Source organism: Lactuca virosa, chromosome 9 (assembly GCF_052849685.1).
Source record: "Lactuca virosa cultivar CGN04683 chromosome 9, Lactuca_virosa_CGN04683_v6, whole genome shotgun sequence".
Lineage (NCBI taxonomy): Eukaryota > Viridiplantae > Streptophyta > Magnoliopsida > Asterales > Asteraceae > Lactuca > Lactuca virosa.
In genome coordinates this window covers 113275483-113303277 of record NC_136434.1, presented here as the reverse complement: position 1 = coordinate 113303277, position 27795 = coordinate 113275483, and the positions used below count along the sequence as shown (strand labels likewise).

General features: G+C 37.0%; 3 protein-coding genes across 4 annotated transcripts; 1 reads left to right on the top strand and 2 right to left on the bottom strand.

The window, feature by feature from the left end:
* Positions 1–290: 290 nt before the first annotated feature.
* LOC145136417 (large ribosomal subunit protein eL36y-like) lies at positions 291–1634 on the top strand. The gene is made up of 4 exons (XM_079070538.1): positions 291–404; positions 896–1000; positions 1077–1276; positions 1405–1634. The coding sequence occupies exons 2-4, from the start codon at positions 899–901 to the stop codon at positions 1433–1435; spliced, it is 333 nt and encodes a 110-aa protein (XP_078926664.1). The 5' UTR covers positions 291–404; positions 896–898; the 3' UTR covers positions 1436–1634.
* A 3053-nt stretch (positions 1635–4687) lies between these two features.
* On the bottom strand, positions 4688–8923 carry LOC145136750 (uncharacterized). Its single transcript, XM_079070857.1, has 10 exons — positions 8476–8923; positions 7847–7930; positions 7032–7732; positions 6861–6949; positions 6685–6788; positions 6487–6583; positions 6343–6418; positions 6124–6238; positions 5407–5938; positions 4688–5339 (listed from the first exon to the last, which is right to left on the bottom strand). The coding sequence occupies exons 1-10, from the start codon at positions 8747–8749 to the stop codon at positions 4889–4891; spliced, it is 2523 nt and encodes an 840-aa protein (XP_078926983.1). The 5' UTR covers positions 8750–8923; the 3' UTR covers positions 4688–4888.
* A 2979-nt stretch (positions 8924–11902) lies between these two features.
* On the bottom strand, positions 11903–14302 carry SPPL1 (SIGNAL PEPTIDE PEPTIDASE-LIKE 1). Of its 2 annotated transcripts, none has more exons than XM_079072877.1 (4): positions 14170–14302; positions 12660–13556; positions 12362–12547; positions 11903–12162 (listed from the first exon to the last, which is right to left on the bottom strand). In XM_079072877.1, the coding sequence occupies exons 2-4, from the start codon at positions 13455–13457 to the stop codon at positions 12046–12048; spliced, it is 1101 nt and encodes a 366-aa protein (XP_078929003.1). In that variant the 5' UTR covers positions 13458–13556; positions 14170–14302; the 3' UTR covers positions 11903–12045. The 2 variants fall into 2 exon arrangements, with proteins under 2 accessions (XP_078929003.1, XP_078929004.1); XM_079072878.1 differs by lacking the exon at positions 14170–14302 and adding an exon at positions 13915–14016.
* Positions 14303–27795: the final 13493 nt, after the last annotated feature.

Below are 27795 nucleotides of genomic sequence, written 5' to 3'. Positions count from 1 at the left end.
TAGGCATAAGAGGATTGATACCAATTGAGTAGGTTGGCTCCAAAAGCCTGTTTTGGCCATTTGTGATAGTTCTCTTTTATGGTTTTCTATTGCTAGATTTTTTGCTAGTTTCTTACTAGCTCTTTCTTTTTATATATATTTCTTTCTTTGACGTTAAAAAACTATCTAAGTGAATTTATAACCGATAGTGTTTTGATTAATAATATGATTAGTGGCAATATGATGCGAAAGGCCAATATCGGACTAGCTTGAACATGGGCCTTCCTTAGTCTAACATACAGAGCCCAAAGGCCGAAACTAAGACGCCATTTTTATCTTTCTCAGCTTCTTACCATAAAATGATGTCCTGACCTAAAACCCTAATCGTCTCCTTTCATAGAACGCCGATCCAGATATACGTCGAGGTACGCGTCTTTTCGACTTTGCATCTTACGCTGATTCTGTATTTTATTTTATGTTAAGCTTGAATTCTAGACGCCATCATTCTTCTGTTAAGCCTTGCACATTATGATTTTACAATCGGCCGTGCGTCTGATGCACTTGATGATTTGATTTTGATAATCAACTGGTGATTCGAAATGTTCTATTCTTTGGTGTTTCTGTAGATTCCGATTTATAAACAAATTTGTACCCTAATTGATTATGTCTGTTTCTGTTTAGAACTTTCTTACGAAAAGGATTTGTTTTAGATTTCTGGTATCTATTTATATAGTAATAGCCTGATCAAAAATTATTAATGTGGATTTGATAGAGCTGATGGTTTCCAGCCACATTTGTATCTATTTCCATTTTCAAGCTACTTTAAGTAAAGAGTTTATGCATTCAAAAGCATGTGATAATCCAATAAACTGTTTAGTTTCTGTGAAACTAAGACATGATTTCACTTTTGTAACAGGATATGGCACCAAAACAGCCTAACACAGGCCTCTTTGTTGGATTGAACAAAGGTCATGTTGTGACTAAGAAGGAGTTAGCTCCTCGCCCATCTGATAGAAAAGGCGTAAGTTCCTTATTTTAATCAAATTCATTCTTGATTAGATTATGGAACGCATGTTCATGGTGCTATTTTTGTGTAGAAAACAAGCAAAAGGTCGCATTTTGTGAGGAATTTAATCCGTGAGGTAGCTGGATTTGCACCATATGAGAAGAGGATTACTGAGTTGTTGAAAGTTGGAAAGGACAAACGTGCCCTTAAGGTCGCCAAGAGAAAGTTGGGTACCCACAAGAGAGCAAAGAAGAAGAGAGAGGAGATGTCAAGTGTTCTTCGCAAGATGAGGTATTTTTTTTTTTTTTTCAAATTTTAGTGCTACAAATTCTTTTTATTTCTGTTTATTTTGTACTTCAAATTACTTTGATTGTTTGATGTATTAATTTGTTGTTAATTTTGTTTAATTATTTGCACAGGTCTGGTGGAGGTGCAGAGAAGAAGAAGTGAGGACTTTTTCAGGATTTAGTTTTCTTTGCATAATTTTGTTCTACTTTTAGTAGTTAAGTAAAACATCTGTCTTGTCTACATGATTTGGATTTTGTCTACTTTTTCTTTTAAAAAGATCATTCTTCTTTATGATATGATTTAGCTTGACTCTATGTAGTTCAAATCATAAGTCATCTAATTAAACTTCTTTTTGTGTTTAGACTTTTATACTTTTGTTTGATTTAAAGTTAAGTAGTATTATAAATCAAAAATCCATTTTAAGTTGGATTAATATATGATTAGAATTTTGAAATTGTAAAGATATACAGTATACAGCGCATTTGATTATAGTTTTATATATGTTTACATCTCAAAATTTCCCGATAAAGTAAAATATATAACCACATTTTTTGACGAAAAAAATTATATTTTTCTTGCCAAGCATAGTCGATGTTTTAAAAATCGGGTTATTAGTTGAATAGGTTTGACTGTGTTTATGTTAAACATAATCTGAACTCCTTTATAACAACTATTAACATGCATATCTTCATTTGTAGGAAGTTTATGAAGATGTGTAACTACATTAAACATCTCCATGAAACAACAAATTGGAAGTAATTACATGAAATTTTGAGTAGAAACCATTTGGAATAGGTCAAATGAACTACTTTGAGATACATAACTGATAAACGTCTAATCTTTACTGTGGGAATGGGAGATCTGTGGAATGTGCAGCTAAAGACAGAGTTTTAGCAGTTCAAATGGGTGCCTGTCACATGTGGCTGAATGACCAAAGATAAAGACAACGTCAGATGTAGGAGAAGAAACACGAACCATGGAGTACTTTTGCATCAGTATTTTGCTTCAAATGGGGTGGGCTCAGTTTAGATCTATTAAGTACATAGTCTGGATTTTGTAGCCCAAACAGTGAAGTCTAAGTCCCAAGGGCGGACATAGGATTTCATACTAGGTGTGGTACGGAAAAAAAAATCGTCTATAGCGGCAAATTTTCTATTATGTAGCTGCACACTTTTTGTAAGTAGTGGTAGAATAAAAATTCAGAAAATTTTACACTGCATACACGTAAGTCAGGTGTTGCCGGTGCCACTGTACGATCACGCATTCGCCTTGCCCCGATCATTTGAAGTATCTGAAAACATTGAAATCAACAGTTGTAAACCAAAGCTTAGTAAGTTTCCCCAAAATACCCCACAACAATACATATACAATGCATGCACACCGGGCCCATAGTATAAAACTGGATTGTCCCTGGACCCACAGTCATAAAACTGGATTGCTCTCGGGCCCACAACACACGACTGGATTACCCAAGGTTTGTTGGCCTACAACACAAAGTCGTATCGTCTCAACCCAACCACACTTTGTCAACATATTCAAACAGATAATAAATAACCAACAGATACAGGTAAATATACATATCTACCAATCTAACAGATCACTACATCATAACAACATTTTACACACAAGGACACATACTGCAGTATAAAGTATGTAAGAAAACTCATCTCACAGTCTAAAAGATAACAACGTTGATCACAAATCCAATAACTGACACTACAGGTTACCTATACAACAAACATGGACCAAGCCTCAAACTACAACCCAAAACCCTCAATTTAAGCTAAAGTCAAACTTGGTCAAAGTCAACGATCAAAAGTCCATTCAGCCAACTGCCACGCCGTGGCCAATACCTTGCATTGATGTGGCAGCCTCACGACAAGATAGTTGCGAAACTGCATAACGTCATGACATGGAAACCAATTCTCCATATTACAACCCAAAACCCTCAATTTGAGCTAAAGTCAAACTTGGTCAAAGTCAACGATCAAAAGTCCATTCAGCCAACTGCCACGCCGTGGCCAATACCTTGCATTGCTGTGGCAGCCTCACGACAAGATAGTTGCGAAACTGCATAACGTCATGACATGGAAACCAATTCTCCACATCGTAGGAACCGTCCAGACCAGCTTATTGCATTAAGCTCTTAATCCTTCAAGTCATCCATCCATACTTTCTAGAATGCATTCTTACATCCAAATCATTATAAAAATTGTTGCTTTATAGACATGCATGTTCAATGCATGTATTGAACTCAATCTAGATCAAAATGATATAAAATGAGATCAAAATCTCATATAAATAACCAAAACTCGATAACTCTCTAGATCTACAACACCACTCCCCAAAATGACCTCAATGATTCATAAAGTTGCTAACTTTATGAGATTCATTCATAAGAACGACCCTGCTAAGTCCAAATACACTGGTTCAATACCAATTTTAACGGTTTAATTTTACCGGTTCAAACGAGTTTTTGTAAAAAACTGGTCGGTTCGCTTTGGTCCAAAAATAGATATAAAAATCAGTGCTAGTTGAACCATTCATTTCCTCGGTTCCCGGTCCAACAGGTTCGACTGACCAATTCGAACCGATTTTTAAAACATTAGGTAGTCAAAATGCAAAAAATGCAATATTACTGTGGGACGCATTATTTTTATGGTCCTTACATAAAAATTTAGCCACTGCTTAATGAAAATTTTCATTTTAAAACGATATTGTTTATATTTTTATATATTTTTTTTGTGGTATAGATCTTCAAAGGTTATATTCACATCAAAAGAAGGTTATATTATGTCGCAATGAATTTTGTGATTTGGATTGAATCACTGTGAAATGAATGGTTATTTATTTATTTATTTTACTCTTTTTTTTGTTGTTAAAACACAACGAAACCATATTTTAAAAAGTTCAAAACATTTTATACGGTTTTTGTCTTGGTTTCGGTTTATGTGTTTTTTTGGTTATTTTTAAATATGATTCGATGCATGCTCACCTCTACTCAATCAATATCAAACCATATATCCTCTATTTAAATTAAAATTTTTATTTCCATGTTTCCACAATAGGGATTATCACTAAAATGATAAAATGATAGACCATGTTTATGTATACGAAATGAACATAATTCTTGAAGCTATCGCAAAACAACCACATAACTTGCTGTATGGTATTTACGAAATTACTTTAATATGCCTTTGCCTTGTCCATTTAGCAAAACATATTATTATTTATTTCAAATCCCAAAAGGTAGAACCCCAAAATGGGGGCAAATATGTAATTTATCCTCCTTTGATAGCTTGACAAAAAATGGTCATCCTGATTCCTTTTTATTTTGGTCAGCTTAATGATTATCCCCTAAATTTTTTTTCTTCAAATGGTAATGTACAAAAAGTTTTTAAAAGAACAAGCACAAAAATGAAATTCCATACAATTTATTGACTCCCTGTTCTATTCAGTTTTGTATCAATAGCTGTTACTACTCACGAGTACACTTTGCAACCATTTGCAAAACCATTATTATCCAGAGTATAAACAAACAGGGGGAAAAAGGGTAAATTCAGCTTCATAAAATAAAATTACAACAAAAAAAAAAAAAAAAACAACCACCATGACTCATGTCTTGAACTTTTGCGTCAACTTTTCTTTAACAGCTGAACTCCACCCAACCGAGCTTCGTTGCAAATCTTGAATCGATCCACCGACTTTCAACACAACACCATCTTTCACCTCACCCACTTGCTTCACACCCTTCGATGCCAATTCTTTCAATTGGGATATAAAAAAGAGTATCCTTTCAATAACTTTATCAATCGTTTCTTTGGATTTACCCTTTAAATCTTGCGTCATATTCTTGAGTTTTTCCACCATGTTTTCAGCTCTGCTTTTGGTTTCTTGTATTGAAAACTGTTTCTGAGCATTGACCCATGTGGATTCGGTATTTGACTCATCACGAAGGTCATTATCCACAATGACTTTAATGCCCTGATTTTCCCATTGGGCTCTAGCATCTTCCACAACTTTCACTTGCTCTCTTGCCCTTTTTGCCTCATCTTCCGCCCAAGTTCTTCATAAAAAAATATATAAATAAATAAATCATAAAAGTTATTTTTCTAAAGATATAAAAAATTTACCTGGCCATGGCTAGGGCTTTCCGTTCAACTTCCAATTCATATTGCAAACGTGAAATCTCCTGAGTCTCAAATTCCGCATTTGCCCTCAGCTTATTTACCCTTTCTTTCTCAAACGAAATCTCCACTTTATTACTCATAATCCCCTGCAACTCTTCTTCTGCTTCACGCCTCAGCTTCAGAAGCACTTCCATTTGTGAATCAACAGCTGCACATTCTTTCATCATTTTAATGTTCTGTTCCTCTTGTTCGGCTTTCAATCGTTCCAGTTCTTGTTTTGTTTCTTCTGCTAATTTCTCAAGTGTGATGATCTTTTCTCTTTCTAGTAAAAGATCTTTCTCGAAATACATGTTGACATCTTTTTGGACTTGGTCAACTAAAGCAGTATGTGCAGCAACTGCCTTTTCTGCCATGGATTCTGCTTCTATGCGTGCAAGTTCTTCAGTAACTAAATCGGATGATTCACCCGTTGCAAGAGCAATTGCAGCTTGTGCTTTTGTCACTGGCTTATCTGGCTGAAAGAGTCTCGTGTAGCCTGTCAAAATTAACAGATCACATGACATGATATAACAGGTTGTACTGTGTTGTGTTGTTTTAATAAGACAAAAGTTGCAATCTTTTGTCTTATCCAAAAAGGTGGAATGAAATGTGACAATTGAGATGACATATTTTGTCATCTCAATATCTCATATGTGAAAAAGACGTAAATGCCCTTCTCACCGAATGCAAGGCCGACTATTCCGTTTTCTCCTGCTGATAAGTCTGCTATGAGTGCAGGCCAAGCGTCTGGATTGATCTTGTCAATGTCTATGAAACCAGAGAGTCGTTGAAGGATCTGGAATTTGTTACAAAATATATTTTAGGTTTTTAAAAACTTTATATCAGTAAAAATTAAAAAGATAGATTTTATTAGATTTTTATGTTGTATATAAATATAACCTTTCTGTCGGGTACAGGAAGCAGTCTTTTTTCCAGGGACATTTTCCAGCTCACAAGATCTTGACGAGATAATGGGCTGTAAAAATAATTGAGGAAAGGGTTAAATTGTAAAATGCATGAAAGTATAAGGTCTTAAAAATGTACCTTTCAGGACAGAAGTTTAGAGAACTCTCATCTTGATTTGAAATATTCATGTCATGTTGAGATAATTTGCTGGCAATAAGTCCAGCTTCTGCCAAGCCTGTGTTTTATAATTTTCATTCATCAAAAAAGTTTTTTTAAAACAGAAAATATGATATAATTGTAAATTAGAATCCAGAATTTATAGTTTCATTTATTTACCTTGAATAGATGAGAAATCAGGATCTTCAGGTGTAATGTCATCAAATGCAAGTTCAGTTACATTCTCAATATACATTGCAGGGTACACTTTGGATAGAGTATTTCTATACAAAAAAGATTAAAAAGATTATAACTTTAATACAATTTCAATAAATAAAAAAAAAAAAAATATGTACCTTGAAAGAGCACTGCTGGCAGAAACCAACCATCTAGCATATTCGCGACGAGTACATAAATCACCAGGTTGAACATCACCTTCAATAACCTGACATCATATATATGAACTTCAAGATTTTTAATTATAAAATAAGAAACTAAAAAAATATAATTTTAAAATTACAACAGACCTTTAATACTTGCAATGCTGCTAATGCCTGCCCTTGTACTTGATCAACAACTGCAGGGACTAAGACTTTTCCAGGGAGAGTTTGTAGTGATGGTGAAAGTACAGATGGAGCAGGTATGCTTGCAGAAGATGGAAGATTTTCAAGATCCATTGAATCAAATGTTTTCTCAATGTTAGACAATTCTGGTTCTGGAATTGGAATCGGAATCGGAATCGGAATTACCAATCCACCATCTAAAACTTCCTTTTCTGTGAATGACTCCAAGAACTCTTGTGTTTCTTTATCATTGATATGTGATTCATTTATTGTTGCCTCCTGGAAATCGGAATCAGGAATTACTGAGTTTACATTATCAGTGGGGACTTCTTTCAAGTTATCATCTGATTCGAGCTTCTCTGTGTCATCTAAGCTTTGAATGATTGATGCATCAACCGAATCATCTTGAACATCGGAATTGGCTATTCCAGGTGTTTCCATAGTGTCATCGTGAACTTCAGCTGTAGGTAATTCCTCTTGGGAATCTTGTTGAATAAGTTTATCTTCAATTGTAGTTTCATTTTCTTTTTCATGTGAATAAGAATCATCATCTAGCACAGCATTCTCTTTTTCAGTTCCCTTAGCTTCAAGATTATCATTCTGGTCATCAGAGGTCAATGACTCTTCTTGATGTGTTGTCAAAGTTTCCATGTTCTTTTTTGTCCCTGAAGGACAAGTAAAAGAATTAGGCATGGTTTTGAACTACAAACATGAGAAAGCTTGGAAATTTGTAAAAATGGAAGGATCAATGAGAAATTTGGAAAAGAAAGCATACATACCAGATACTCGTTTGCTTATAGAAAATGTTGCAAAGGAAAGTCCAGCAACAAGAACAACACCTGCTACTGCAGCTCCCACTATCCCTGAAAGTAAGCTACTTAAGTGTTATTAAGTAGACAAGAATACCATCTGCAGAAGCAAAAGATCATAAATCAAAGGTCATATTTTCCCTTTTCTCCTAGGTGTTTTGAACTTTGAAGTTGAAACTTAACCAAAGTGTGAGGTGATATAAAACATCCTTCATGAAATGAGTCGAATTTTGAGTTTGAAGCATCACCTATTCATCATATAACAGCACTAAATCATATGTTCTATTTCCTATGAATTTGTAGTTTAATTGCATCCTAACCATGTATAGCAAGCTAGTGATTTTAGACAGTTTCCAAAGTTTTTTGTTTGAAACAATCTAACAATACGATGTCTTGAAACTAAATTCTTTCATATAACAGATTTAGGATCTACAGAACTAAATACATCGATGTCAATTTTGCTATTTTGAAGAATATAGAGGCCTAGGTTTTCAAAATGAAACCGGATTCTACTTATGTGAATTGAGAAGGGTTTACAGCTATGGAAGGGTCAAATTCTCAGGAATCATCAATCAAATAAGAATAAAGTCACCTCCTACCTCCATACGAGCCTTTTTTCGGTGGCGATTCATTCAACACTTCGGTGCCATTATCATCACCAGACCATCCAGAAAATGCATTAACAGAAAATTTCGAAGCCGTCCGTCGTTTAGACACATTATCTCTAGAATTCGAAGAACAATGAATTGGATGGGCTAGCTTGTGAACACGCATCCGTAAAAAGATAGAAGATGAAGGATACTTCCTGGAACTGAAGGTGGCTAGTCGGAGTTGGTAAGAGCTCGGAGACCTTGTTGTGATCAATGTACTCATGGTGTTAATTTGCCAAAAACACAAAGGAATTGAAGATGTTTAGTTCCACAAGTCCGATTATAGGGTTTTGTGAGTATCTAGGGTTTCTTGTTTTTACAGTGATGACTGATGAGGGGAGAAAGACGATAGACCCACACTTCTTCGCTCTCTAATCTAAAATCTAAATTACCTTATCGCAAAGGAGAGCGGATATCCCAGTATCGGGGTCTTACTGCGATTATCTGAGACTTAGGGTGATTTATGTATTTAAAACTAAACTTCGAGGGCTGTTTATGTCATATGTTTATTCAAGAAGAAAAAGTCTTGGTGTACATTGTTTTGATATTGTACGTATTTTTCGTGTGCAAAAATATGGCACAGGATAGATAGTCGACATTGAAAAGTGTCTTTTGTGATGGATTATTGGATTGTATCTCATAAATGTTTAAATGAGATTATTATAGTATTTATATTTGTTTTATTGTCTTGTGTCTTTAATGTATATAATGGATTATTTTATTCTTACCAATGGATAATTTATTGAAAAAAATCATCAAAACTAAGGCAGAGATTGTATCAGCAACAAGATTTGAACATAATATTAAAAATATATGGTTTTTTATTGCTCGTGATTTACCATATAATTATAATAAACTAATCATAATATTAATTGTGCCGTTAAAAAATATTAATTATAAGTTACAGAAAAGTTACATATGTAATAACTAATCAAAAGTTAAAAAATTACGAGTTGAATCTAATTAGTTTGAGGCGCTACTCCAAATTAATTAACGTGTAATGTTTGTTGTGTAATTATCGTTTACCATTAAATTTAAAAGGAACACCAATTAAAAAATGGGCCTTGAGGGGTGTGGGCTTCATATGGACTGCCAATTAAGAGTTGGATATTTGAATCTGGGCTATACATCATACGGTTCGAAAGTAGTGTTAAGTAAATGAATGAATTGTCCATCTCATTATCAATATGAGAATATATACACACAAAAATCCTACTCCATTATAATGATGATGATAATTCCAAATATATCTAATAATATAATCTAATGTACAATACAACCCCTCAATCTGAATGGGAGGAAGACAAATTAATGCTCAAATTGTTGCGAAAATCTTCAAATAAAAATGGGAAGACATTTGGGGAATATGTCGACAATTTGATTTCCTGAAGGATGTACATGACCCAAACACATTTTTTGGCCACTTGCTTTTGATCAAAATGAATGTAAATTTCTATGTGATTTGTATGTTGCCATTGAGCAAAATCATTTGAGACATGGGCAACACTAACATTGTTACAATACACAAGTGTAGCTTTAGTGAAGGGAATAGAGAGCTTAAGGAAAAGATTTCAGATCCAACATGATTCAGAGGCGACATTAGCAATTCAGAGCTATTTTAAGACGTAGGGTGATTTATGTAATTAAAATCAAACTTTGAGGACCGTTTATGTCATATGTTAATTCAAGAAGAAAAATTCTTGGTGTACATTGTTTTGATATTTTACGTATTTATAATTTAGTTATTTCGTGTGCAAAAATATGGCACTGATAGATAGTCGACATTGAAAAGTGTCCTTTGTGATGGATTGTATCTCATAAATGTTTAAATGAGATTATTATAGTATTTGTATTTATTTTATTATCTTGTGTCTCGGTGCCTTTTAATGGATATACGACATAAATGATAAAATGGGATTATCTTAGTATTTTTTTTTTATTAATATATTGTTTCGTAACTGATTTTACAGAAATATAGACCTCACGTCTCACCAGATGGATAATTTATTGAACAAATAATCAAAATTGTATTAGCAACAAGACTTGAAATTTAATTTGTGAGATCAACTAGGACTTTGAAAGATTTTTGCTAAAAACTTGATGTATTCGTATTATTTATTGCATGTCAAACTATGGTCATTACAAAACCGTTGTCGACAAATGGTGCCAGTACAGATGCAAATGTTATTGCCAAAGAATTATCCATCTTCCACAGTTCCACTCAATAAGCATGGGATTATATACACAAAAGTCATACTCTATTACTAAAACATAATAATGGTGATATTTCCAAATATATCTAATAAAATAATCTAATGTCTAATACAACCCTTTAGTTTGAACGAGAGGAAGACAAACACATAAACTATTGTGAAAATCTTCAAATAAAATTTTGGAAAGTCCGTCGACAATTTGATATCATGAAGGAACCTACATGACCCAGACATGTTCTTTGGCCACTTGCTCTCGAATGAAATGAATGTCAATTTATATGGTCTTGTATGTTGATGTTGAATCAAATTATTTAAGAGATAGATATCACTGACATTTTCACAATTATGGATGCAAATGCAAATTTGACACCGAATTTCACACTTACATTTCTTAATTTACAATAGTAAAGTACTTTGAAGTTTACATATACAAACAATCTACTTGTAATTGTGTTGTCAATATTGGAAAAAAAAAAGCACATTGCCTATATTAGTAAAGAAAACACATAACATTGCTATATTACTAAAGGTTGTCTTTTCCTATTTTCGGCTTCTACAATCAAAGCAAATTCACGTTCCTCCCCGGTATAGTGACTTGTATCATACCACACTGTATTGGAAAAACGAACTATTGAGGTACTTATCTTGTTTGGTTGCTCCAACTATCACACTCCACAACTCAAACTCATTCATCTACCAAAAAAACAAATTGTTTTGTATATATTAATAAATATAAATCCCATTTAGGGCCCACACCATTATACGGCCAGTTTTGTATTTATCAGTAAATATAAATCCCAATTAGGGCCCACATCATCATGTGGGCCTGGGTAATCGCTCAAGTTGCCCCGATTTCAACTTTTGGGTTGAGCCTTGGTGATTTTCTTCCAATGCTCACTTTGAGCATTGTACTATCATGCTAGACATCTAATTTCAAGTTGTTGGAAGAATAACCATTTTTGGAAGAAAAAAATGACAGAGCAAATTCAGCAAATAAAACTCCATCTACGTTGCCAATTGTCTTTTGAGCGATCTTATATAGCGTAATATTTTTGATAAACTTGAGGTTACATTCCAAAATTACTTTATCAAACTATTAAACACTTGTTAATAATTTGAACCGTATCCCATCATCAACGTAAAACTAACCAAAAACAACCAACTTTAAACTTTTTGAAGCTCCTTTTTAACCCGAAAAATGATTCAAATGTAAAAATATTTAAAAAAAAAAGATGCCATTTCCTAGTAGCACAGAAATATCATATTCTTAACTTATATCCCAACTCCATTTACATGCTTGATTTGTTCATACTTCTGTTGAATGTGTTTTTTCAGTCAAATTCGGCAAGCTTCCTTCCCACAACTCCTTCAACTCCTTTCTTGTCCAAGAGATTACAACCACCGGTCCAAGCGTTGATGGGACCTACAGTGTTTACTTTTTGACTTAATACAGAAAGAACAACTTAACCCAGAAAGTCACGAAAACATGTTATTATTTATTTTTATCCTTCCATACCCCAAAATATGTCATCATTTTCTCAAATACTTTCTTTATAAACATTATTTATCCAGACAACACTTTACTCAGACAGACAGACAGTGTCATACAGACAAACACTTACCAGATACAAAAGTGCTGGTTGTGGAGAATGGGTAAGAATTCCAGCTGCTAAAGCAGTTACCAATCCAACTGCATATCCAATAGTAGCATACCATATATATTTATACCCTTTATGAGGAGATAAAGATATATTCTCCTTTCTATGATCAAAACATAAAACTAATGCCAAAAGCATAGAAGGAATAGCCTACAAAAATAAAAACAAATATATACATCATCCTAACATGTAAACTTAGGATAAAACTATAAAATTATAAACCATAATTTTTTATTTTATTATTATTATTATTTTTTTTTACCATATCACCAAGACCAAGCATCATGAAGTCAGTAGCAGTATTTCCAGGAACAACACCTCCCAATAAGTTTCTTGGAAACACAATCTTCACAGGCAACTCGAGTTTTTTAGTAATTAATTGCAATCCAGGAAGACTCAAAGAATTAGCAACAGTATGAACAGGGTTAGAAGCTTGTTGTGTTGCTACAGCTACCATAACATTTGCACCAAAAAACCATTCTGAATAAAACACCCAAAATATATCATACACAAACAAGCATATAAGCAGCATTGCACAAACTTTAATGTTGGGTAAACGAACATGGCTCACAAAAGCAACACAAAGTGAAATCCCCAACATGTTGTTCAACACCCAGTGTCCAGAAACAAGCCATGCTGCAACTGTAGTGATGCATAAGAACAATAGAAGGGATTGGATTCGTGTTAAGGGTTTGGAGCAACATCGGGAGATGAAAGGGTCTGAAAGATTGAATTGGGATTTGACATGGGAGATGTAGGGAGAGAAGCAGAAGTAGAGAGATGATATGGAGGCGATTGCTGTGAAAGCAGTGAGGAGTTGTGAGACTGAAGAGAATAAGTAGAACATCATGAGGAGACTGCAGGAGCTCATGACTGGAATCATGAGTGCTTGAGATCTGTCTAATGTGATTGATGCTTCAGAGAGATCACGGTTTTTTTCCATTTCTTTACCATAGTTTAAAGCTCGGAGAGCAGAACCGAAAGTGACAGCAATGGCTGTTAAGATTAAGGTCACTGGAGCTGGTTCCATGAGAAATACAAGCTTCCATAAAGGCTCCATGTTTATCAGAATTAGAAGTTAGAACTCAACTTAGTTGCTTACAAAGATTCAGAAGTCCATAAACCGAAGGTATGAGTAATTGACCTAAGTGATATGTCCCTGAAATTAAGAGGAAAGCAATTGCATTTATTAGCAAACTATTGTTAGATACTGATAAGAAACATAGCAAGAAGGTATTATTCATAACAAATTACAGATATATGTAGGGTTTATCAGAGTTGACATCATTCACAGCAAGTAACAATAAAAGTATCGAAATATGTAGGGTTTATCAGATTTGTGAAAGGAAAAAAAGTGATCACATGATCAATCACGGGGTAGTGGGGTACTACTTTCTGAATACGTAACGCACAAATTTAGCCAAAAAGATTCAAGTTTTCTACTAAAACGTAACCAATTGGTAGTCAACAGTCAATGCAAATTGGATCTCATCTGAAAATTAACACCTAGGGCTCACAATTCAATGTCTGGAGATCGTAATTTGCAGCTATCTTCCAGGACAATAAGATGATACTAACCAAATTACATCTAAATGTACGATCGACGGTTACAAATAATGAATTGTCATCGAAAAAATTATCATGATAGATTGATACACAGCAGATATTGCAAAGAACTGTAAAGATCTTGTAATTTTGTAAAACGACGATTTGAAATTAGGCATTTGTGTGAATCTGTAGAAATTGCTTCAAAGTGTGGAAAACAGACTTACGTTAAACAGGACGAAGTTGAAATTAACTATGAGAAGTCGCTCTTTATCGAGTTGCCTACACGAATGGTGAAATTAACTGTGCACCGAAAGCAATAGCGTCAAATTTTGTCCCTCGTCGACAAGGTTTTTGGTTTTGCTCTTTTTCAGATTTTTATCTTTGCATTTATTACATATACGACCCTCAAGTTTAGTGTTCATACCAAATTTTGTGTTATCTAATTGGTATATAACTTCATTAAGACGGTTAAATAATAGTTCCGTTTTTGCTTTGTATTTATTTTTTCGTAACATAAAGTCATAAACAATAGTTTAATTATCTTAAAACCATCGTCTCACTTCTACCATGAATTTAGGGGTCCAAACTCCAAACGAGCTGAGTCCGAGCCTAGCCTGATCAGACTCGGGTTTGACTCGTTTAATTTTTTTGGTTAGGTCCCGTTTGATAGACATATTTTAAGGTCCAAATAAATCTTTCTGACTGAATGGACCGGAAAGACTGTTTGATATGCACAAAAAACGGGTCTTTCCCGGTAAGATATCGTGTGCTGCGTGACGCAACATTCGACCCTCTGCTTCAAACTTCTTCACACCTTATTTTAACTTATTGCAACAGTCTGCAGAGGTTAAAAAATAAACAAACGTTTTACTACATGCTGCAGTCGTTTGGTCCCCCTCTTCTGCTACAGAGGGTTGCAGAGGTGGTCTGCAGACTTCAGACATTTTCGCTTTGAAAAAACAAACGACACCTAAGACAATTATGCCCCCAACCTCCTCTCTTTCTTTCTTGGATTATTAATTTCTTTTTTATTGGATTATTACTTCTCATTTGATTATTATATATTAATAAATATTATTTTTAATATATAATATTTATGTATTTTAAAAAATTCTCTCCATTCCATCACTATCAGACATAAACCGGGTCAAGAATCACATGTTGAGTTATAAAAAAAAACTAAAATGACTAGAAAGAATAACAACGTAACATCAACTTGAAAAACAATAAACTAAAAACAACTTAATCGACATTCTATTTGGATTTTTAAATGATTATTGTGTAATTTTGATTTTGTATGATAATTTGTATGTTTTTATAATTATTTAGCGACTTCATTCATCACAGTATAGAACAACAGAGTAATATTGTCATTTTTCATTATTCATCACAATCAATCAGATGTACAATCAAACAACATGGTTTATTTTCCAGTCAGAAAACTTTCCATACAATATTTTCTCAGACAACACTTTCTCGGACAGAAACTATCAAACATGACCTTAGAGATCTGCTCGTTTAGAAATATACAAGGTCGGGCTCGGCTTCGCTTGGCTCGTATATTGTATACCTTTATTCCTTAAAATAGTGTTTATTAAATATTTATGAACAAATTACTAAGATGGTCCCTATGGTTACAAAAATTTCACGTTTGGTCCCTATCTTTTTTTTGCAAGCGGACTGTCCCTACTGTTTCTTTTTTATTGCGATTTTCATCCTTTACTGATATAAAATGATTATTATACCCTTACTAGGTATTTTTATATTTAAATTTATCATAAAAAGGTTTTGGTTATTATTAAAACACTTGGGTCCACATACTCCTACCCATTGCCTTCTAGACCTGAAGCCACGATCTGAAGCACTGCCCCTCAAATCCATCCATATATCATTCTATCTCTCTCTATCTCCCCCCCCCCCCCTCTCTCTCTCTCTTATCACCTCTACCATTAATTACCCTTATTGACTAGTAACCACAACTCCATAAACCATTGATGTTAACCACTTCCAAAACCTTTCCCATTAATCACCACTACTGCCATCGACCACCAGCAACACCACCATTGATTGATGCTCAAACCTGCAAAAAAAATAATAATAAATAAGGGTAATAAAGAGATGATGATTGTGGGTGTTGGGTCATGGGACCACATATTCTTTCTAAATATTCTCCTTTGTCAGATTAGGAAAAAATATATAGTAAATAAAAGAAAAAAGAAAAAAAAATAAGGTTAATAAAGTCTTTTTACATGTGTTAGAGATGAAAAGCGCAACAAAAAGAAACTGTATGGATGGTCCAAGTAGGGATGAGCTTTAGAACCGGACCGGTTCGGACCGGAACCGGTTTTCCTATATTATAAGAACCGGGAACCGGACCGCCGGTTCTAGTTCCAGTTCCGATCCCGGTTTTTTCGGTTATTTTTCAAACTAGAACCGGTTGAAGTATTATAGATAATATGTTATCTTCCAGAGCTTGTACATGATTCAATATTTAACCAAATTATTACTTTTTACATTCTAAATTGAAGTACAAACACTAAATTACATGATGAAAAAAGAATCAAGTAATTTCGACTTCATATGAGTGAGTTATATGCATATTAAAAGCGGGATAGATTCCAAAAAAACGCTGAAACAGAAAATACGCAGCATTGATATGCTGTCTTCCGAGGTCTATAACTGATTCAATATCTAACCATAATATGTGTTTTTATAGTCTAGAATGAAGTACAAACACCAAATTACATGTTGGAAAAAAATTATGTAATTCCGACGTCATATGAATGAGTTATGCACATTTAAAAAAACAAAAAAAATGTTGAAATAGAAAAAACGCAGCATCGATATTCTTTCTTTCAGGGCATGTATCTGATTCAATATCTAACCAAAACATATGTTTGTATAGTAAAAAATGAACTACAAACTCCGAATTACATGTTGGAAAAAAATCAAATAATTCCGATTTCATATGAGTGAGTTATGCACATTTTAAAAAACGGTAAAATTGTCAAACCGGTTCCGGTTTTTAGAACCGAGGCCGGTTTTCATAAAAATGGAGAACCGGTAACCGGACCTTGTTACCAATTCCGGTTCCGGTTCGGTTCCGGTTCCGGCGGTCCTAATGCTCATCCCTAGGTCCAAGTGCAAAATAAAAGATAGGGACCAAACATGGAATATTTGCAAACCACAGAGACCATCTCAGTAATTTGTTTAATATTTATTTATTTTATGGTATAAATATACAATTATATATATATATATATATATATATATATATATATATATATATATATATATATATATATTAAAGAAGTCTCACCTTACGAACATTAAAGTTCTTAAGGTTTTGGCATAATTGTCCTTATTTATTTATGTATAGTTCATTCAGTTTGTTTCGTGGTTTTTTTAGAATGGGTCATTTTATGTCATTATCTACATTCGAGGTGGACACGTGTTGTTTCTATTTTTGCTTCACCGCTTTGTAACCCAATCACATTCGGATTAATGTTATTCTTCTTCACCGTTTTTGTTACCGACCTTCTTTTTCTCTCTCTATTTGTATCTGTTGGTTTGTTCGATTTCTTGCTTTCGCTTTCTTCTTTTAATCCCATATATTATTCTTCATGTGTTTTTGTGTGTTTATCTGTTTATGTCTTCATATTGTTTCGTTTCGCTTTCTCCGTTTCATCGGGTAACTTTCTGCCTCATCTCTCGATTCTTCTTGGATTCCACAGCCCGAGGATCCGTACCGGAGAAGCTTAACGTTTGCTTCGCTCTCCTTCTACTACCTCCCTCCACCTCCTTCTTCCACTGTCTGTCTACAACCACTTCACATACAACGATTGTCGGATTCCACCTCCATTGGCCACCGCCGGCTACCTTCTGCCATCATCAACGCCCTCTAAATAATCCCTAGCCCCATCATATGCTTAGAAGGTCTTCGAAAAATTGTCTCACACATAGACGCTTTCCTTCTCAGTTTTCGCTATGTAGAAATCGTTGACAAATTCTAGGTTTGGGTTTGTCATTTCATCAATTCCTCTGATTTTGCTTCTTTTATGCTCTTCAATTTACAAATCCAAAGGCTACATTTTTTTGGTTTTGGTTTTGATTGTTATTGATGTTTTTGGTTTTATTTTTCTGTTTTACCAACATTACGGGACAATATGTGCTGGTTATCTCCATTAATTACATGTCCTCTTACACAAATTTGGCAGTGTCTTCACTAATTTTTAAGTAACGCACTTCAGATGTCATTTAATTTATATTTATTTTGCTTTTCAGTGACTTTTATTGCTCGAGAACACCACTATTATATCCCCAGAGGTATTACACAGGGCTACGGTTCCTTGCTGCGGATGAGATTTCCCTGTATAAATCGCATGTATTTATCAAGATTTTTAATAGTTTTATTGAAAATGTTTTTAATAGATTTATTGCAAGTACCTGTTATATTAGCAATAGTGTTCGTCAGAATCTCTTCAGACATGGCGATATCTGCAGCTGTCAAAGGAGAAACAAGGAACGCAACTGTCAAAAGAGAAACAAGGAACATCCACCTTTAAGATGCAAAAACAATGGATTAACAGGTTTATTTTATGATGATGGTAAAAAAAATTAATCTCATCCAGCTCTAAACAAGTACATAAAGAACAAGTTATATCGATTTCCCTTTGTTTAGTATTAAATGTATGAGTTTGTTCTCATGTGTTAGGTTGTTTCTTGGAAAACTTCCCTTTATACCCCTCAATTTTGCTTCAACAACTGATACAATAAGTGAAGGGTGAGTTCTTTCTATTCGATATTCCCTACATTTAAAGCTAATAGTTGTTCAAAGATCAAACAATGAGGTTCAATTTTGGGTCAGAGAAACTGGATAGACTTTTAGTCAAAAGTCAAAATCGGAGTCCGATACTATTTTACGGCTCTTTCGGACAGATTGTGCAGTTTGTGACATTGTATTTGTCAAAACTATGTACTTTTTAAGAATTTATTTATCAAGTGAACGAGTATAAAGATTTAAAGTGTTCAATTACATTGGATTGGATCTTTATACTTATGTGCCAATGTAACACCCATAAAATTCATGAAAAATTTAAACTTTTAAAAACATTCAAAATCATCATTGTTTACAAACTATTTCCAAAATAAGATTCATATAAGAGAAATCCCAAAATCATGAAATAAAAACATGAGGAGGTGCATGATCACGCCTTCGCCTTCCCGCAATCCTGAGAAGTACCTGAAACATAAACCAATAACTGTAAGCCCAAAGCTTAGTGAGTTTCCCCCAAAATACCAATACATAACGAATAACACAATATAATAACAACATGCAATGGGTCCACAACTTTACAGACTGGATTACCCCTGAGCCCACAACATAAGTTTGGATTGCCTCACAGGCCCACAACTTATGTCTGGCTTGCTCCCCGGTTTGGTCAGTCAACAGACTGAATACCGTTAAGCCCTCAGTACGAGTCTGGTATGCCCGACCCGACCCTCAGCTTGTATCTGGAATGCTCATGAGTCCTCAGTATGAGTCTGGCATGCCCTCCCTGGCCCTCAACTCATATCTGGCATACTCCAGGGTTTGTTGGTTACAACACAAAGCAGTACAACCTCAACCCAACCCACACAATATGTCGACATATAACAGATAATATCGTAAACAAATAAACAGGCAATTCACAGGTAGTCCTACAGATCTACCAGACTAGCATAGCAAGACCAACATGCATAACTATAACATACTCAGCATATCATCAATATCAAGTTATCAAACCAATGGACTGGCCTTGGTGCCTTCGACCCAAAAGTATAGTGAGGAAGACTCACCTCACAAGCAGATGAAATGATAAGACCTAACTCCGAATCTCAGCTCTCGACTCAAATCCTACAACCATCATGACCAACCCATCAAAACCTCAAATACCCAAAATGCCCTCAAAAGTCAAACTTGGTCAACCGAGGTCAAAGTCAAAGTCAACAGTCAAGGTCAACAGTCCTTGTTGACCCAACTCGTCGAGTGCACATACCAACTCGTCGAGTTCCTACAGTACTTAGAGAAACGGGGAAAACCCGAGCCAACTCGCCGAGTTATCAGGACAACTCGTCGAATTCCTACAGTATCCATAAAAGCGGGAAAACCCGATCCAACTTGTCGAGTTGTCAGGACAACTCGTCGAGTTTTCCCAGCTTAACTCATTCAATCCTTTTTCGTCCCTTCTAACGTTCAAGAATGTAGATCTGGAACCCAAGAGCTGAAAAACCACGTAAAGTTGATAACTTTACGTCCATGCATAACACCAAGAGGCTAAAACACTAAAAAAGGCTTATTAAGGGACTTAGAACATGAAGGAAGCCTAGATCTAGATAAAGCTTGAAACTTTAAGCCCAAGGAGGCCACAAAACGTCCTGATCTGAAGTTATAACTTCATGACATGCCCATACCCAAGAATGATCCCAAAATGAGCCAAAAATGACAATAAACTTCCAAGGAAGAGATCTAAGCAATAGATGAGAAAGTTTTCGACTTTTTACCTCAAAAGAGTAGCTAAACTCAAGAAGATTCTGGATCTAAAGCTTCCCCCGTCAAGCTATGCACCACCAACTTCAAGCTTCTTCAAGAGAACACCAAGAAAACACTCTTTAAGCTCACACACACTCAAAAATGGGAGAGAAAACATGAGACTAGGGTTTATGGACAAAGGATGCGATTAGGGAGGCCAACAATGGGACTTAAGGCCTTTAAATAGGGTGCAAGACCCTAAAAATTAAGGTTTCATATTCAGCCATCAACTCGCCGAGTTTTCTTCTCCAACTCGTCGAGTTGGTCCAAAAAGATCCGCGACCCATAGACTTTCAACATGTCGAGTTGAGGCCATCAACTCGACGAGTTCCAATGAAAAATTGCCTTTTCTAAATAAAATTCTCATACCTAGGAATCGGGATGTTACAACTCTCCCCCACTTGAACTAGGATTCGTCCTCGAAGCCTGCTGCGGTGAACAAATCCGGATAATGCTCCCGCATCTCAGCCTCCGGCTCCCAGGTCCACTCGAATCCCCTCCGATGCTTCCACTGTACCTTTACCAAAGGTATCTCCTTGTTACGCAGAACCTTTACCTTCCTTTCCAGAACAGCCATCGTCTTCTCAACATAATTCAGGCGCTCATCAACTTGAATGTCATCCAATGATACCACCACATCCTCGTCCAATACGCACTTTCACAACTGCGAAACGTGGAAGGTGCTATGAATCTGACTAAGCTCATCCGAAAGATCCAATCTATACGCAACCTTGCCAACCCTGGCAATAACCCAGAGTGGTCTAATATATCGAGGGCTAACTTCCCCCTCTTCTTGAAGCGAATCACACCCTTCAGGGTGAGACCTTCAACAACATTATGTCATCGACCTGAAACTCCAACTCAGATCGGAGCCGGTCGACATAACTCTTCTGCCGACTCTGAGCTGTCTACAATCTCTGCCTGATCTGCTGAATCATCTTTGTAGTCTGTAGAACCACCTCGGTCCGCCCCATGACCCTGTGGCCAGCCTCGCCCCAACAGACTGGGGTACGACACCTCCGCCCATACAACAACTCAAAAGGCGGAGCACCAACACTGGAGTGTGAACTGTTGTTGTAGGGGAACTCAACAAGAGGTAGGTAGGAGTCCCAGCTCCCACCAAAATCAATGACGTAGGCTCGCAACATATCCTCAAGAGTCTGTATGGTCCGGTTGCTCTGGCTGTCGGTCTGCGGATGATTTCTGCAGCCTCGTGCCCAGTTCCCCATGGAACTTCTGCCAGAAAGGGGAGGTGAACCGAACATCACGGTCCGAAACAATAGAGACCGAAACCCCATGGTGAGAAACGATCTCGCGAATATACACATCGACCAACTAATTGGCCGACGAGCTCTTCCGGATTGCCAGAAAATGGGCACTCTTGGTCAATCGATCCACGATGACCCAAATAGCATCAAAACCCTTTGCCGTCTTCGGCAACTTAGTGATGAAATCCATCGAAATCTGCTCCCATTTCCACATGGGAACCTCCAGAGGCTGCAGCTTGCCATGCGGCCTCTGATGCTCAGCCCTGACCATCTTGCAGGTCAAGCACTTCTCAACATACCAAGCGATCTCTTTCTTCATGCACAGCCACTAGTAACTCAATCTCAGATCCTGATACATCTTGGTGCCCCCGGATGGATAGAAAAGAGAGACTTATGAGCCTCCTCCAACACAATCTATCTGACCCCGCCAGACATAGGAACCCACACTCGACCGCAAAGGGTCAACAAACCACGACTATCCGGCACAAATCTGGTGTGAACCATCATTCTTCCTGACAAATAAAATCAGAGCTCCCCACGGAGAACTGCTCGGATGGATGAACTGCTTGCCTAGCAGCTCCTGCAGCTGAGATGACAACTCCTGCATCTCAGGCGGTGCCAATGGATACGACGCCTTGGCAATAGGGGCCGCACCTAGCACAAGGTCGATCCCGAACTCGACCTTCCTCTCAGGAGGAACACCGGGTAACTCCTTCGAAAATACATCAGCGAACTGCCTAACAATCAGAACATCAGCAACTAATACCTGATCCCCAACCCGCGTATCCACCACATAAGCCAAATAACCTACACACCCGTGCTGAATATACTGTTGAGCCCTGGATGTCGAACAAAACCCGGAACCCAGTCTGGTGCCCTCTCCATAAATAACCAGTTCTCCCCCACTTGGGGTTTGAAATACCACCAGCTGACCCTAGCAGTCGATCATGGCACCGAAACAGATAAGCCAATCCATACCCACTATCATGCAGATGTCTCCCATAGGTATAGGAATCAAATCGATCGGGAAAGATACTTCGAAAATCTCCAGAATGCACCCTGATACACCGAAACAACAGAAACCCTGTGTTCGTTGGCGATGAAAACTCACAACGGACACTCCACCTCCCCTAAGGGCAAAGCAAACTCCCTACTAAAAGACTGAGAGACAAAGGACCGACTCGCACCCGAGTCGAACAACACAAGAGCATGCAAAGAGTTCACTAAGAACGTACCTAACAAAGGTATAAATATATGAGCATAAAACAATCATAATCAATAAGATAAGAGATAGAAACATACCAGTCACAACATCTGGTACTGCTCTGGCCTCCTCAGCAATGAGCTGGAAAGCGCGACCTTGATACCTCGGGGGCTCCGCCCTGCCCTGACTCCCATCAGTGATCCTCAATGTAGCTGGAGCTGGAGCTTGTGTCGGCCTGGCAGCGAGCAATGGACAGTTGGCCTTCACATGGCCAACCTGGTCGCAATGATAGCAAATCCTGGAACCGAATGTTGGAGCCTGCTGGCGGAAATCCCTCGCCATGTGACCCTGCTGGCCACAATTGTGGCACCCAGAAGATGACCGACAAGTACCCTCATGCGCCTTGCCGCACTTGCCACAAGTGCGGCCCTTCCGACCCCAGATCTGTCATCAGCGGTCTTAAACCGCTTTGGCGCAGGCTGCGACTGCATCGGGGCCTGACTCTTCTCTCTCAACTGAAGCTCTATCTCAAGCTCACGCCGCCTAGCGGCCTCCTGTAACTCCAACAAAGTATCACAGCGCTGGGTAGAAACAAACTGCCGAATATCCGTCTTGAGCATGCTCAAGTAACGGGTCATCTGAGCCTACTTCGAAGCAAACTCAGGGCAAAACATGGCCCTCTCAGTAAACATCCGGGTGATCTCCGTCACCGACTCTGATCTCTGCCTCAAATCCAAAAACTCATGAGCCAACCTCTCACGCTCAACCCGAGGAATGTAGCGAGTACGAAACATCTCTCTGAAATGATCCCAAGATACCGTAGCCCTCTGCTCACCAGAGTACGATCCGATAACAAGTATCCACCAATCCTTCGCTCCATAACTCAGAAGGTTCAGAGCGCACTCGACCTTCTGGTCAGCATGACATGAACAAGTGAAAAAGCATCCCTCAATGTCAGATAGCCACCTCATGGCTATAATCGGGTCCTGAACTCCCTCGCATGTTGGGGGCTTCGTATTATCGAAGTCCTAATACTGAAAGACCCGACCTGCTGCAGCGGCTACGACTGCGGAGGCTGCAACAGCAGCAGTCTCGACAATGGATGCGTATCTCTCATCAAAAAGCTCCATCATAGCAGTTTTGATAGACCTAAACATCTCCGGAATCTGGCCTCAGACGATGGTCACAACCTCCTCATGGAGGATCCTCCTAATCCTGCCATCCAAATCCTCTGACCTGTTCTGACTGTCAGCCCCTTATCCCAACCCGGATCCAATCTCAATTCGCCTCGTAGTCACCGTACTGAAAATACACCAGGAAGATATCAGATAATCCACATAAATAATGGGGAACTAACTCCTAACGAAGCCCTAGGGGTTGTGACTTCCTTGCTACGTGCACGAGTCTTGTGCTTTCAGTAGTACGGACCCATACTACCTTCCACACCTACCTGTGTTTGTCTCAAGGATCATCACAACACCCTAACAATACTCATAAGCATAGACGAAAGCTCAGTCCTCACTCCTAGTGGAAAGGCTAAATATCTCACTACTGGCCGACTGACCCCTCACGACACATCCATGAAGGGAATTAGAACATGAAGGAAGCCTAGATCTAGATAAATCTTGAAACTTTAAGCCCAAGGAGGCCACAAAACGTCCAAATATGAAGTTATAATTTCATGACATGCCCAAACCCAAGAATGATCCCAAAATGAGCCAAAAGATGACAATAAACTTCCAAGGAAGAGATCTAAGCAATAGATGATCAAGTTTTCGACTATTTACCTCAAAAGATCTGCTAAACTCAAGAAGATTCTGGATCTAAAGCTTCCCCCTTCAAGCTATGCACCACTAACTTCAAGCTTCTTCAAGAGAACACCAAGAAAACACTCTTTAAGCTCACACACACTGAAAAATGGGAGAGAAAACACGAGACCAGGGTTTCTGGACAGAGGAGGCGATTAGGGAGGCCAACAATGGGACTTAAGGCCTTTAAATAGGGTGCAAGACCCTAAAAATTAAGGTTTCATATTCAGCCACCAACTCGTCGAGTTGGTCCAAAAAGATCCGCGACCCATAGACTTTCAACATGTCGAGTTGAGGCCATCAACTCGACGAGTTCCAATGAAAATTTGCCTTTTTTAAATAAAATTCTCATACCTGGGAATCAGAATGTTACAGCCAGAGTTGAAATCACGTGAATTGGTTGACACAAAGAAGGAATGGAATCATTTTTCATTTTGCTTTTTCTTTCTTTTTTTTTTTTTTTTAATTATGTTCAGCTTTCATAAAGGACTTGCCAAGTTTTTTTTTTCTTTTTGGTGAAAAAATCCATTTCGATTTTATTGTTTTATTGTCTTATTAATTTTAATTTTACTTTATTTTTAATGACCCTAGGCAATTTCCGCAAGTAGCTCAGAAGTCCCTTTGGTTTTAGAGTTTTTACAGAGAAGGAAGTTGGAAGTAAAGAAGGTAAATAATTTCCATTTAAATTGATTTGTTATATACATATATATAATTTAACTTGTAACGCCTGATTTCTGGTACGCATTTAGTTATAATTTAATCACTTTTATAAAGCTACTCGACGAGTTGGGAGCCCCAAACTCGTCGAGTAGAAACCAGAATGGACGCGGGATTTTAAGTCACCTACTCGACGAGTAGAGATGCCAAGATGAAACTCTAATTTAGGGGTTTTGCACCCTATTTAAGCATCTTAATCCCATTATGCCAACCTCATTTACAGCCTCCAAGTCCCAAAACCCTAGCCATGAAACCCTAGAGGATTGTGTGAGTTTGTAAGCCATTTTTGAGTGAACTTTGTGTGATTTGAAGTTTGTAGAAGAAGAAGAAGCTAGAGGATTCAAGGAGAAGATTGTAGATCCAGAGACTTCCTTCCATCCCCATCATTTTCTGGTAATCAAGTCTCTAACTTGCCTAGTAGTCTCTTAGATCTCATTGTTTTCACTTTATTGGGTTTTTGGTCCAAGAAGCTTGATCCTTGGGATATGGACGTCCCAAGTGAGGATACATTCAGATCTGGAATCATTAAGGGCTGTTATGACATAAAGGTGTAAACTTTATGCCATTGGAGCCCCATACATACTCTAAGATGTCATCTTGGCCTTTTTAGCCCCAAAAGGCCATGCATGGAGGAAAAGACGTAAGCCGTACGTGTTCAAATGATGTCTAAGGCCTAGATCTATGTTAGTATGCTTTAGTTTGGAGTATGGATGACTTGTGGACCAAGATCCATGTCCTAAAGATTTAGGGTTTGAGCTAAACTCATCAAACGAGGGTATTAGTGGGTAAAGTTAGAAACTTTACCCTTAAAAGGGCGTTTTCAGTGTGTATGGATAGCAAGAAGCTTAGATCTGAAGAGTAGGGGCACAATCCTTTAAGATGACCCAAACAGACTGAGGAACTCGGCGAGTCCAGAGAGGGACTTGACGAGTTGAGTTGTTTTGTCCCGATTTTGTACAAGGTAGAACCCGATGAGTGTGCGAAGGGACTCGACGAGTTGATTCGCCAAATCGCGGCTATGAGTAGCCAAGGAACTCGAGGAGTTAGAGGGATGACTCGACGAGTTGGATCGCAATCTCAGGATTTTTGATGTATAGAACTCGACGAGTTGATGAGTTAACTCGACGAGTTGAGTTAGGGATGAGCGTGGGACGGAACCGGTACCGACCGGTACCGTTCCCGATTTCCCGAATACCGAATTTGTCCGAAAGTGAATCCCGAGTACCGGACCGATTTAGAGGGGGTATGGTACCGGCGATGGTACCGGTACTCGGTACGAGTACCGAACCGAGGACAAAATTGTTGAGTTGAATTTTTGGAAATTTGTTTTATATTTAATTTTGGTTTTTGAAATTTAAAGGTTTGATTGAATCTAGTTTTGTAATTAGAATATTGGTTATGCTTGAATGGCTTCCCTGCCACGGCTATCCACAAATTGGAAGACAACATAACAAGTGTAATTAGAATCTCACAAAAGTTAAAGTTGATGCCTTTATAAATTGGAATATTTATTAGGCATGAATGGCTTCTCTATCACACTATTCATGGTGATATAACACAACAGGTATAAATTGTTTATTTTATAAATTTCTCATTTTTATAATTCATATATATATATATATATATATATATATATATATATATATATATATATATATATATATATATATATATATATAGTCTTAATAGATTTGCTTTTAAGACGTTACTAACTTGATGGTATTTGATTCATGTGATGCTATTTGATTCATAAAATAAGAATATAAACTCATACAACCAAATTAACTAATAATTTGAACAATTAACAAAAACATAAGGGCAAATCTGTCCAAATTGATAGCAACAACCAAAATAACCCAAATGTAAAAATCCAACAAAAAAAACAACCCATCTGATGGCATCATGTGTTTCTAGTTAAAGTCTTAAACGTCAAAAATATATAAATCCATAAAAAAAACCACATTTAAATTGGGCTATTAGACATCCGTCGGCATTGTTGTTTTTCCATTATTACATTCGGCGCGTAGTGCTTCTTCAATCGCTATATAAACAAAAAAAATACAAAAGTCAATATCATATAAATATTATTTGTAGAAAATAAAACAACAAATACGTTAAAAGTTAAAACTAATTACCACATGCTATGTCATCATCGTGTAAGATGTCGTCAATATCGTCTACAATTGGTTTGCTAGCTTTTCTAACCCAATCTTTTGTGCAAATCAACGCCTCGACTATTGTTGATGACAAATTTGTTCGATAAACATCTAATATACGACCAC

Coding starts and splice junctions, on each gene's coding strand:
- LOC145136417 (XM_079070538.1), top strand. CDS start 899: ATGGCACCAAAACAGCCTAACACAGGCCTCTTTGTTGGATTGAACAAA. Junction 1,001..1,076: donor GCCCATCTGATAGAAAAGGC/GTAAGTTCCTTA, acceptor ATTTTTGTGTAG/AAAACAAGCAAAAGGTCGCA. Junction 1,277..1,404: donor AGTGTTCTTCGCAAGATGAG/GTATTTTTTTTT, acceptor TTATTTGCACAG/GTCTGGTGGAGGTGCAGAGA.
- LOC145136750 (XM_079070857.1), bottom strand. CDS start 8,749: ATGAGTACATTGATCACAACAAGGTCTCCGAGCTCTTACCAACTCCGA. Junction 7,733..7,846: donor TATAAGCAAACGAGTATCTG/GTATGTATGCTT, acceptor CTTGTCCTTCAG/GGACAAAAAAGAACATGGAA. Junction 5,939..6,123: donor AATAGTCGGCCTTGCATTCG/GTGAGAAGGGCA, acceptor TAATTTTGACAG/GCTACACGAGACTCTTTCAG.
- SPPL1 (XM_079072877.1), bottom strand. CDS start 13,457: ATGGAGCCTTTATGGAAGCTTGTATTTCTCATGGAACCAGCTCCAGTG. Junction 12,548..12,659: donor TGCTTGGTCTTGGTGATATG/GTAAAAAAAAAT, acceptor TTATTTTTGTAG/GCTATTCCTTCTATGCTTTT. Junction 12,163..12,361: donor AACCAGCACTTTTGTATCTG/GTAAGTGTTTGT, acceptor TAAACACTGTAG/GTCCCATCAACGCTTGGACC.